We start from the raw sequence: 12,538 nt of genomic DNA on the forward strand, positions 1-12,538 counted from the left end.
CTAAGCACCTTTTGTGACTTTATATAAACACACAAAAACTCAAACAACATTTAAAACGGTATTGAAAAGCAAACAGCACAAATATATATGTGTGTATGGTTCTGTATATGAGTTGAACTTCCAGCAATTCACGATTCAGTCTTTGTAAGGTTCGCTGTTGTAGGAGTTAATGTGATTGTGAAAGTCAGATGCAGTGCTGCCAAATGATGATGTATAGGAGATTAGGGCTGAAACGATTAGTCGACATTGTCGACAAATATCTTTGTTGTCGAGTAGTCGTTTGATCCCACGTGACCTAATGTAAGGGCCTGCAATATCGCGATTTGACCGCTACGGGGCTGTAGCGCTAGAGTGTAATGCAGCCGTTATAATGCTATTGCGGTAGAAGAAAACCGCGCGAATTATGACGGAGTCAGAGCCCGTCAGTTCAGAAGCCGGAAGTGTACTGAGAGTGAAACTTCTCGCCATATTAGACATTCTCTGACGGAGTGCAAACGAATCCGATCTAGCAAGGTCTGTGAAAGTTTCACAAAACTTCAAACCAAGAATACTGTCGTGTGCAATACATGCAAGGCGGAACTTGCTTTTCACGGGAGCACAACATGCATGTTAAAGCACTTAAAGAGGAAAAACCCGGCACGAGACGAGCTGGTGAGAGGTGAATGTTCTCCAGCTGAAGCTAAATAACTAGCAGTAAATCTCTTTTTAGAGAATGCAGTATTACTAATAATAGCAATAATATTTACAATAATAATATAATTACAGTAATGTGATGATTATTTTTGTATAGAATAAAGCTTGATCGAGCTTAGGAGTCAGGGCTGTTTTTATTATTGTAACTCTATTAGTTATTACAGTCTTATCACTTGCCTGTATTTTGTTCCATATTCATGAAGACTTACAAAAGGAGATGTTATGAAGAATATCATGTCAAGTATTTTTTTATACTGTAAATTAAAAGGTGAATGAGAATGTCTCTGTCTGCTCAGCTGTCATTTTTTTTAAATTGTGTTCTTATAATAATTGTTTGCAGTTTAAGTTTGTCTGTAATGCAGCTGATAATTTTTCTTGTTTATTTTTTTCTATTGAAAGAGAACCGAATATTTAACCAATGCTTTTTGCATTTGTGTGTGATTTGAGTTGGACAGAAATCTGAAAACTTAAAGAGAATGACCTGTTTAGTTGGCTCAAAGTTCATTAAACCAACCATTTCAAAAGCTGAAGTGATTATTTTCTTTTTTTATATTATAGTTAGAATATGTATAACTCAGTGTTTTAACTAATTGAAAAGGCTGAATAATCGTTCCAAACTTACTGATTAGTCTGTGAAATAATCGACGATTAGTCGATTAATTGTTCTAATAATCGTTAGATTAATCGATTATCAAAATAATCGTTTGTTTCAGCCCTCTATAGGAGAAAGTGTCCCGCCTTCCAAATGAAAGAGCCAATCGGTGATTGTTAAAGTCGTGTCACTGCAGCTGAAGCTACTTTTATGAGACAGTTGCTGTCAGATTTCATTGGTGATTTCAAATATGAGGTTTAACCGTAAGCTCAGTGAACAGCTCATTCAGAGAGACAGGCGCTGCCCGAGAGGCGGGTCAAAGATGGCCGCCGAGGGGAATGACTAGCCTTAAGGGGATCTTAATGAACTGTTGTATGGAAGAAATCTTCAAATTCACCTTTGGTGGAATGGGGAAACATAAGAGCATGCGTGTCTGGAGTGCTTGTGTTGCTCATCTCCTTCTCCTTCTCCTCGGTGTGGTGACAGGCCGGCGCTGCTACACGGTGTGGAGAGGGCACTTCGTGAACGAGGGGAGAGACGTGTACCAGGCCTGCCTTCGCTCGCTGTCTCAGCCCTTCCTGCCGTACAAACTGTGAGTCCCTCGCCTGTGTGTGGTAACTGTGTGCCTGTGCCGTCACTGATCAGCTGTTGTTGTCTCAGGCCGGAGAAGATCGAGATTGGTAAAGTGATGAGTCTGCAGCAGGTGAAGCAGAAGATCCCGTCCGCACTCTTCTCCTGGAGCATCTACACCGGCAGCCATGAAGGTTCAGCCTTGTTCATAATGTTCATAAATCTTCACAATTATTACCATTTATTTTATATTGAATTGGTCAAAAACTGTGTGAATGTGCCCTATGTGAACTCCGGTAAAGAGATTGGAGATTGGTGTTCGTTATTGTAGAGTACACCATTTCCCAAATCTTTCAGCCCTGGAAGGATTACGGACGCACAGATATGAACATTTTGGCTGATACCATTAATTCTTTACCATTAATTCTATATAACTATTCAAGTCATCTGGTGAACATTCCTGTATTTTCATGTATCGCTATGCATTTAGACACTGCGATGCAATATAGTGCGGCCCTAATGTCGACAATTTCAAAAATGCCAACTTGTCAAAGTGAGGTAGAGCGCCAGGGATATTCTTTATTCTTTTATTTTGGATAGCCCCTTGAGATGTACCATCTCATTTTCAAGCGGGTCCTTTCAATCACCAATTGAAAATAACACCAAGAGCCACACATGCTCAAAACTTAACAATACACAATAACACATGTAAAAAGAAAAACAGCACAAAAAGAAAGACCAAACTCAACAGGACATCATTCACAGCATTTCCCCCCATAAGACCCACCTCCTCCTCAAATTATACAATAAATTACATGGTTTACATTGACAAAACAATAAATAAAAAAAAATAATAATAATAAGGCCTAATAATAATAATGAATGTTCACATGACATTACAGCATTCTAATGTGCCCAAGATTTACTATAGTATGAACTGAGAAAAGGAATCCTCAATTAAAACATGTACATGGTGTCTTTAAATATGAAAATAGAGCTGATTTAAATAAATGTAAAGATGTAATAGATTTCAGTGACAGTGGGAGGTTATTCCAGTCCATAGGAGCTTTATGACAAAATGCTCTTCTCCCAATTTCCCGTCGGATTCTTGGTGTAGCAAAAAATGGATGTAGCAAATGTCGAATGGGATAGGCTGAGATGTGTCTGACAAAGTATTGTTGAAGATAAGGGGGACATTTATTGGCATAATTAGTGCAATTAAAAATAAACATATACCAGTGATACATTCTTCAGTGATATGTGTCACGATATGCAGTCGAGTTTTCAGCACATGTGATTATTTAGTGATGTGTGGGTTTATTTGTTTGGTTTTGTACATGTATTGTAGGGATGTTAAAGTTGCATTGAGTAGAGGAAGGATAATATTCTGTGAATAATGTCTGTGGTTTGTTTTGGCAGTGTCCAAGAGTGGCATGTTCTGCAGTCTGTTCGACGTGGTGGAGAAGGACAAGTCCCCGAAGAGTCTGAGCGCTCTGCTGCAGAAGCTGGAGGAGCAGGGTCTGGTGAGCGGCCTCCACTCCTGCTGATGATGTTCACGAGCGCCGTCTCGCGCTGATGATGTGGCTGTCGTTCACGAGCTGACTGGTCTCTGTCTCTGCAGGTGCTGGTGAACATGGTGAAGGACCGAGGCTTTCTCTTCCTGCTCTCTGCCAGTCAGATGGCCAACTCAAGCGGTATGATCTAATGATGGCGAGACGGCAGTGTAAAACTAGTCGATCTCTGAAATATTTCAAATGTCTTTGATTTTACAGAGCGACGAGGCGGCTGGAAAATGTCGTGCATACAAGCACTTTTTATTTACCGAGAGAAGCGCGAGCTGTTGAAGAGCAGTGAGTATCTGGAGACACCGTTAAACTGACATGAACCTTCGTAAAGCCAGAAACATGTTTAATGCAAACACAGACCAAAATATTGCCAGCACATTCTTTAACATATTTCATTAACTGGAAGTGATCGTATTAACTTCAAATGTCTGTGCTGTTAAACTGGTGTTATCAATCATGTGTCTAGTCATAAGCATACACTGTTTATCTTATTTTAGCTGATGTGGTTAGTGAGCTTCTCTTCAAACTACTGTCATAATGATACCAATACCAATATCCATGTTTCCATCCAGTTGTGAATTTAACAGAAATGGCATAAAACATTTGATGTGTTCAAGAGAACAAAATCATCACTTCCTGGGAAATTGGAACTTTATCAGTAGTAAAGCTGTGAGTTTCTGCAGTCGGTTGTTTCCCTCCATCATAAACGAGTGTGTCTCAGAGCGTCAGTCGAAACTCAGTAACCGCTGTCATGATCTCTAGCGTTGGGATGCTGGTGTTTGTGAACACACTCGTGTGAGACGCTTCTGGAGGGACCAACCAACCGACATCTGAGATGCTGCGATGTGATTGGTCCGCTGGTTAGTCCAGTTATCCAATCACAGCCTCTGCTGAGAGAAAGTCACCTGAGTTTATTGTTGCGTATCGAGAGATTTACTCTGTAAATGTGTTTCCTTCGTAGTCTTCTTATCGGATAAAAAGTGTTTCCAGCTCAATTGTTTGCACATTTTTAGAATCTCTATAGATGATCATTTTGGATATTTCAAGAAAACATGAATTATTATTGCCTTTCGTCTTACATTTGATGAGGATAAAAGAGCCAGTGTCTTCCCTGATTTCAGCAACGCCCTTTTTATTTATTTTTACAGAATCTCCCAGTAATTGACAGCTTTGTTCTCTTGAACACATGACAGAAACGCTGCTTCATTAGCAAATGTTTTATGCCATATTCCAACCCTGCATAAGTTTCACAACTTTAAATGGAAACATGGCATTCACACACACTGTACGAAAAGCTGTCTGCGTTCTCATATTTGCAGTAGAGTATGTTTCAGGCTGAAGTCTCGCTAATCTTATTTCTCATTTTAATAGTTTGTGTTTGTGTTTGTGAAGCGTCTGCTCCCTGCAGGCCCGTGTCCTCCGAGCGCTGGGGTCCCGTCATGCCCCAGCACGAGTCGTTCGTGTCCGCCCTTCACTCGGCCCTGAGCAAGGCTCGCGCCGACCCCCCCGCTGACCCCAGCGCCTACGTACAGCAGACGGTGTGCGAGTACCTCACCAACCTGCGCCTGGGCAAACCCGTGCAGCGCGTCAGGACCGACTACGACCCCAAGCTGGACGTGCGGGAGAAGCTGTTCCCCGCTCCCCGGCAGAAGACCAACTGGGAGCCCTTCCTGCGGCCCTACATCTACAGCCCGGGCCTGTTCACGCTGGCCCACGGCAGCCTGAAGACGGCGGTGGAGGAGCTGGGGGGCGCCGGGAGCGCTCAGGAGAACCCAGAGAGAGTGAAGGAGCTGCTGGAGCTCATCCAGCTCAACAAGAAGAGTTCGCAGGGGAGCGCAGGGGCGGCCGAGGCCGCGGAGAAGAGGAAGGGGGAGCCCCACGCTCCTGAAGGACCCGCAAAACGCCAGAGGAACAAACCCAGCGGCGAACTCGGGGAAGGTGAGGAGATTCTGGGTAATCTGGGGGAGTAGATGAAGGATGAAGATGCAGAGTTTACATTCATCAGTGCAAAGGTTCATTTCTGAATCGTGTCTGCACTGTATAGTTAAAGTTCACATTTATTTGTATAGCACATTTAAAAGCGACCAAAGTGCTTAACAATGTCAGGATACACACACAAATAGACAGAGAACAGAGAATGTCACAGTATCAGAACTCATGTCGAGAGGTTAGAGAGCACAGCTGGGTCTAAAGCATCGACGTGAGCCGTCCGAGCTGCAGACTCCTCCAGAGATCAGGAGCGGCCACTGAGAGGCTTCGACAGCATTAGATTCGCTTTTGGCTGTACGTTTGACTTGTGTACCTGCCAGGGTCAGACATCTTCATAAAGGAGAAATATTTGCCCTTGGAATTGATTCCCATGTACCTTCTTAGGGGCAATTTTTTATTTTTTAATTGCCTTATTAGATGTGTCTGTTGTTAGGGCTGCCCTATCCAAAGATTCTCCTGGTAATGATTCGCGTAAGCCATTAGTCGACTAGTCGCATGTTTATGATATTAATTTAATTACTTTAATGTATTGGGGGGAGGGGGTGAGTTGGTTTCAGAACTGAATATTATAATATTATATGTAACAATAACATATTAACATTGTTCTGTGATACAGTAGATACTAAACCATAATAATGAGCCTTTAATCTTTAGCCAAATCACGAGCCAACTTGGCGTGTTACTTATTGTTTACTCACTTTGCTGGGGAAGTTCATGTAAGACAAATCTGTCATTTAGCGCAATTAATTAGTTAATATCAAACCCTGTACACACACACACACACACACACACACATATATATGTTTTATTGTACAGTGTCATTCCTTGTCTTGATTTTAGAGCCTGTTATTTGCGAGGCTGGTCACAGGTGTCAGTCATTAATGCTCTCTCTCTCTCTCTCTCTCTCTCTCTCTCTCTCTCTCTCTCTCTCTCTCTCTCTCTCTCTCTCTCTCTCTCTCTCTCTCTCTCTCTCTCTCTCTCTCTCTCTCTCTCTCTCTCTCTCTCTCTCTCTCTCTCTCTCTCTCTCTCTCTCTCTCTCTCTCTCTCTCTCTCTCTCGCGCTCTCTCTCTCGCGCTCTCTCTCTGTCTCTCTCTCTCTCTCTCTCTCTCTCTCTCTCTCTGTCTGTCTCCCCCCCCCCCCCCCTTCTCTCCGTCAGCGGACGAGAGGCAGTCCACTCCTCATCTCTCTGATGTCCTGAGCACTTGTGGTCTTCAGGACACGGACCTGAGGAAGGACAAGTCTCAGAGTGCGCTGAAGGTCATGCAGATGCTGGACAGCTTCGGGAAGGGCAGTCTCGACACAGACCTGCGCAAAGACAAGACCCACGGGGCGCTCGAGGTCATCAAGCTGATCGACAACCTGACCCGAGTGTCCTCCGAGTCGCCTGCGGACTCCGAGATGAAGGACGGCGAGGACATCTCTGACGCCGCTCTGTTCGACAGCATGCTGAGACTCGGCCTCCCCACGGACCGAGACATCGACCTGAGGAAGAGGTTCATCAACGAGGAGGAGCCCGAGAGGACAGACGGTCTCGAGGTAGATCAGGGTGCTCAACAACTCAGCGTTTACACCTTCACTGTTCACGTGTGTACTTTGATCTTAACTCTATTTATGTATTATTCTCAGGTTAGGTTAAGTAAGTCTGGCCTATATTAAAAGCCATTGTTCTGGTGAATGTGGAGCAATAAGTAATCGGTTTTTACACCAGCAAACATTTAATAAATATAAAGATGAAAAACAGGAGCAGATGTCTGAATACTTCTTTACTTACAACAGCTGCTAGTTTGACATCTAGCCAAAGTATTGTTTCTTTTTACGATAGTCGGCATTTCTCCAGTGATGTGGTTTAAAAGCCGGTCTGGATGCTGATGCTGAGTTTGCGTTTCAGGAGGAGACGGCCGGAAGCCTGAGCAGTTTAGAAGCGTTCAGCCCGTGTTCAGACTCAGGCGGACAGCAGCGCGGCGTTAACCTGCTCGGGGAGAAGACCATCCCATGGGTGCTGATCCCCATCACAGGTACAGGCACTGAGGAAGAGGTCTCAGAATGACCTTGCAAGTTCATATCAGCAAAAACGTTTGTTTTTTACAGTCGGTATTATTATGTTATGCATTTTAAGTTAGCAAGGCCAATGCGTTAGTCTCGCGTAACCAACCTTCAGGCTGACGGTAGAAGCTCAGGACTCTTTCGCAGCTTTTCTTCAAGATTCAGCCAAGACGATGTTTGACTGACATGTAACGCATTCATTTTGTTTTGCGTCACGTTTAGGGGCGTGAAAATGTATTGTCAATGCCGAAACACAGTCCTGACAGTCTTCTGAGTGGCAGAAGAGCTGCTGTGTGACTGGAGTTAACAGGGGAAACTGTGGAAACGCCAGTAAAGCAGACGATTATCAGTTTAAACTAAAGGTTGGACTCGATATAGTGTTCCTCACAACTTACCAAAGATCCAGTGATCCATGGATATTGACATGCAGCCAGGAAATAAATAAATCAAATTTGCATGTGAACGCTTTAAATAAATACAATATCTTTAGGTCTAAATCCGGGTGATCACTCATATCAATGTTATTTATATGTAGCACTAAAACTTGTATAGTTTTTGTCAGTGTTTATTTAAAAACATCCAATTAGGCGGTATATACGATGGTAAAAACTGTATTTAATTGATGAGTTGGCAATACAATATATAACATATTTATGTTACATATTGTATTGACAACTCCTCAGTTAAATACTTACAATATGTACAATAATAGGGTATGATTTTACCCCTAAATTCATCATATTGACACAAACTGATAACTGCAAATCCACGTTTCTCTGTCTGGATCCAGTTGTTTCTGTGAGTTAAAGCGATCCATTTGCTTCTCTGTTCTGTAGCTTTCAGAAGTCTGTAAAAATACACCTCAGATTTCTTGTCAAATTCACTTGTACAGTCGATCTCACAGCTCTTTCCCGTTTTAGAAATGTCGCTGTGTTTCTGACACTCAGTGTGCGTGACCGAAGTCATGGTTTCGTCACACACTCTACAAGTCCTGACCTAATGAAATATGAAAGACCGTAAAGGCCCTGATATACGGGGAAGTTCTGTGTCACTCTTTCCAGAAAGATTGCTTTTTTCAAGCTGTTTCAAACTACCAAAACGAACTCCAAACAAACTTCACTTTGGCATGATTTTGTTCGAAGTGACGTCACTCCAGTTTGTTCTTTGATTTAGTATCAGGGCCGTAAGAGAACTACCTTTGTTTGAACCATGTGGACGATTTTTCGTGATTTTTCAGCACATTTCCACTTAGGGCTGACTTCTAATAGTCGAGGATTCGACGATTCGATTCGGAGAGGTCTGATTCGACTATGAACCTCATAGTCGAATACATGGGCGTCAGTTTGGTTTGAAATGTGCTGGGGACAGAGACGCATTCGCATTTTCAGAAGGGCTGGGTACCATTTTTATTTAATTTTTTCAGGTCATGTTTTGAAAGACGATGTCCTGTAGCTTACTAATGTAAATAAATAAAAATGTATTCAAAAATCTGCTTCACATTTTCAGCAGGGCTGCGGAGCGGCTGTGAGTTGACTCCACACGGTTCTCATGTGCGTTAAAAGCTTTACATGGTTTAATGTACCTAAACAATGATTACCAAATTCCCCTCTCATGTTGCTCCACATAACCACTTAAAATGATAAAAAAAAATCGAACCCAGAGTCCAATTATTATGGACGTTATCTGATATTAAGCGTTTCTGCTTCACATTTTCAGCAGGGCTGCGGAGCGGCTGTGAGTTGACTCCACACGGTTCTCATGTGTTAAAAAGTTGACTCCACACGGTTCTCATGTGTTAAAAAGCTGACTCCACACGGTTCTCATGTGCGTTAAAAAGTTGACTCCACACGGTTCTCATGTGTTAAAAAGCTGACTCCACACGGTTCTCATGTGCGTTAAAAAGCTTTACGTTGTTTAATGTACCTAAACAACGATTACCAAATTTCCCTCTCATATTGCTCCTCATAACCACTGAAAATGGTCAAAAAATCGAACCCAGAGTCCAATTATTATGGACGTTATCTGATATTAAGCGTTTCTGCTTCACATTTTCAGCAGGGCAGCGGAGCGGCTGTGAGTTGACTCCACGCGGTTCTCATGGGCGTGGAAAAGCTTTACGTGATTTAATGTACCTAAACAACCATCACCAAATTTCTCTCTCATATTGCTCCTCATGTTTATGAAATGTTATGATATATGTGTGATATATATGTGTTTTTTAGCTCTTTTGTTTGAAATGGAAAAAAACTAGCTGCTATCTAAAAAAAAAAAAGAAAAAAAAAAAAGGTTCGACTATCAGTCGACTACGGCAAAATCTAACGAATCAGATTCGACTATGAAAATCCTTAGTCGAAAACAGCCCTATTTCCACTTGAAAGACACATTTACAGCTAGAGATTTGGGGGGAGTCTTAATTTGACTTCATGCTGACTTAAGAAACAATCTGTATTGTAAAAAGCACTATATAAATAAAGGTGACTTGACTTCTTGACATCTTCTTTGCTGAGGATTACATTTTATAGTTTATCAATTCATGTACGTTGTTTACAGTTTTCAGAATGTTAATTTTCTAAATTGCTCACTTAGGTCTGAAAACAGAGAGATATTCCCAGAGACAGATGGACTATCCTGAAGACCCCCGCTTCCTCCAGAGCCCGGTTGTGTCCACACACACCACGCCGGACAAGAAGGACCTGTCCCCCGCCTACCAGCCCGACAGCAGCAACACCGCGGAGGACCCGGAGGATCAGACCGGAGCAGCGGACGAGGACGAGCCCGTCCCTCCGGCGGAGGCCCCTGAGAGCAACACTCCTGGTGACGGAGCCCCTGCGCTGGGTTCGAGCAGTGGTGTCGACCTCATAGTGGACGAGCAGATCTCCGGCTTCTCCAGTGAGGTCGAGAAGCTCTTGAGGAACAGACACATTTATTACGTGTCTTGTTTGAGCACTCAGGGCTCGCGAGGAGCGCCCAAGACTCCAGTTCTGCCACTTTCTGATTACGTCTCAAAGTTCAACACACCCTTCCCTGTCACCAACTACATCAGCTCTTTCCGGGACAGCCTGAAGATGTTCATAGACTCCCGGAGTGCCAGTGAACCGCGTTCAGCTCAAGAAGACGTGTCTTCGTCCACTTCTGTTACTTCATATGTCCCTGATACGTCCTCCAGCATTAATCCTTGTGCTTCCTCGCCTTCGACCACTAAACCGGACACTTTTGAGTCGTCTCTGAGGCCGTGTTCCCCTTCTAGTGCCCTGCCGGACTCAGTGACACCTCACCACTCAAGTGTGCCTGACCCTGATGTCCACGAACCTCCCCGAACGCTGTGGCCATCAGAGCAGGACTCGGAGAACCAGCAGACCCGGGAAGCCAGCAGCACTAGCACTCTTCCTCAGGGCTCACCGGAGATGAACGGTGGTTCGCTGGCTGAGACTACGGAGACTGTGGAGGGTCAGATGGCACACACACACGCTGAAGACGTCCCGATGGCCCACACATACACACACACTGAAGACGTCCCGATGGCCTACACACACCCTAAAGACTTCCCCATGGCCCACACACACACACACGCTGAAGACGTCCCGATGGAGCACGCGCTCAGCTCCATCATCCATCAGCTGCAGCCAGAGGTCATCAGTAACCTGGTGGAGATCCTCAAAGGAGTTCAGAAGAACTCGGTTCACTTCTACATCCATTCCACCAATGAGGAGGAGGAGAGCGACGTCTGCTGGGAAATAAAGGTACGTGTGTGTCCAGTGTGTGAGGAAATGTGTTTAGTTCCCTCCAACTGTGTTTAGTGCCCTCCGCCTGTGTTTAGTGCCCTCCGCCTGTGTTTAGTGCCCTCCGCCTGTGTTTAGTGCCCTCCGCCTGTGTTTAGTTCCCTCCAACTGTGTTTAGTCCCCGCCGCCTGTGTTTAGTGCCCTCCGCCTGTGTTTAGTGCCCTCCGCCTGTGTTTAGTGCCCTCCGCCTGTGTTTAGTGCCCTCCGCCTGTGTTTAGTGCCCTCCAACTGTGTTTAGTCCCCGCCGCCTGTGTATAGTGCCCTCCGCCTGTGTTTAGTGCCCTCCGCCTGTGTTTAGTGCCCTCCGCCTGTGTTTAGTGCCCTCCGCCTGTGTTTAGTCCCCTCCGCCTGTGTTTAGTGCCCCCTCCGCCTGTGTTTAGTGCCCCCTCCGCCTGTGTTTAGTGCCCCCTCCGCCTGTGTTTAGTGCCCTCCGCCTGTGTTTAGTGCCCTCCGCCTGTGTTTAGTGCCCCTCCACCTGTGTTTAGTGCCCTCCGCCTGTGTTTAGTGCCCTCCGCCTGTGTATAGTGCCCTCCGCCTGTGTTTAGTGCCCCTCCACCTGTGTTTAGTGCCCTCCGCCTGTGTTTAGTGCCCTCCGCCTGTGTATAGTGCCCTCCGCCTGTGTTTAGTGCCCTCCGCCTGTGTTTAGTGCCCTCCGCCTGTGTTTAGTGCCCCTCCGCCTGTGTTTAGTGCCCCTCCGCCTGTGTTTAGTGCCCCTCCGCCTGTGTATAGTGCCCTCCGCCTGTGTTTAGTGCCCTCCGCCTGTGTTTAGTGCCCTCCGCCTGTGTTTAGTGCCCCTCCACCTGTGTTTAGTGCCCTCCGCCTGTGTTTAGTGCCCTCCACCTGTGTATAGTGCCCTCCGCCTGTGTTTAGTGCCCTCCGCCTGTGTATAGTGCCCCTCCGCCTGTGTATAGTGCCCTCCGCCTGTGTATAGTGCCCTCCGCCTGTGTTTAGTGCCCTCCGCCTGTGTATAGTGCCCTCCGCCTGTGTTTAGTGCCCTCCGCCTGTGTATAGTGCCCTCCGCCTGTGTTTAGTGCCCTCCGCCTGTGTTTAGTGCCCCTCCGCCTGTGTATAGTGCCCTCCGCCTGTGTTTAGTGCCCCTCCACCTGTGTTTAGTGCCCTCCGCCTGTGTATAGTGCCCTCCGCCTGTGTTTAGTGCCCTCCGCCTGTTTAGTGCCCTCCGCCTGTGTTTAGTGCCCTCCGCCTGTGTTTAGTGCCCCCTCCACCTGTGTTTAGTGCCCTCCGCCTGTGTATAGTGCCCTCCGCCTGTGTTTAGTGCCCTCCGCCTGTGTTTAGTGCCCCTCCGCCTG

The 12,538-nt window shown here is 45.4% G+C and overlaps 1 protein-coding gene across 6 annotated transcripts in view; it reads left to right on the forward strand.

Annotated features, from left to right (window-relative positions):
- The window catches only part of tasora (transcription activation suppressor a), a 53,802-nt gene that overhangs the window by 32,461 nt on the left and 8,803 nt on the right, over window positions 1-12,538 (forward strand). The window contains exons 1-10 of one of the 6 annotated variants that reach the window (XM_081384522.1): window positions 430-651; window positions 1,772-1,877; window positions 1,946-2,049; window positions 3,275-3,378; window positions 3,477-3,549; window positions 3,628-3,705; window positions 4,813-5,358; window positions 6,566-6,945; window positions 7,298-7,424; window positions 10,039-11,192. In XM_081384522.1, the coding sequence (XP_081240648.1) occupies window positions 567-651; window positions 1,772-1,877; window positions 1,946-2,049; window positions 3,275-3,378; window positions 3,477-3,549; window positions 3,628-3,705; window positions 4,813-5,358; window positions 6,566-6,945; window positions 7,298-7,424; window positions 10,039-11,192 (2,757 nt within the window). In that variant the 5' untranslated portion in view covers window positions 430-566. Of the gene's footprint in view, window positions 1-429; window positions 659-1,771; window positions 1,878-1,945; window positions 2,050-3,274; window positions 3,379-3,476; window positions 3,550-3,627; window positions 3,706-4,812; window positions 5,359-6,565; window positions 6,994-7,297; window positions 7,425-10,038; window positions 11,193-12,538 lie in introns of those variants that run through there. The other 5 variants (XM_081384523.1, XM_081384520.1, XM_081384521.1 and 2 more) reach the window with 5 other exon arrangements.

This window comes from Scardinius erythrophthalmus (assembly GCF_964197995.2).
Source record: "Scardinius erythrophthalmus genome assembly, chromosome: 14".
Classification (NCBI taxonomy): Eukaryota; Metazoa; Chordata; class Actinopteri; order Cypriniformes; family Leuciscidae; genus Scardinius; species Scardinius erythrophthalmus.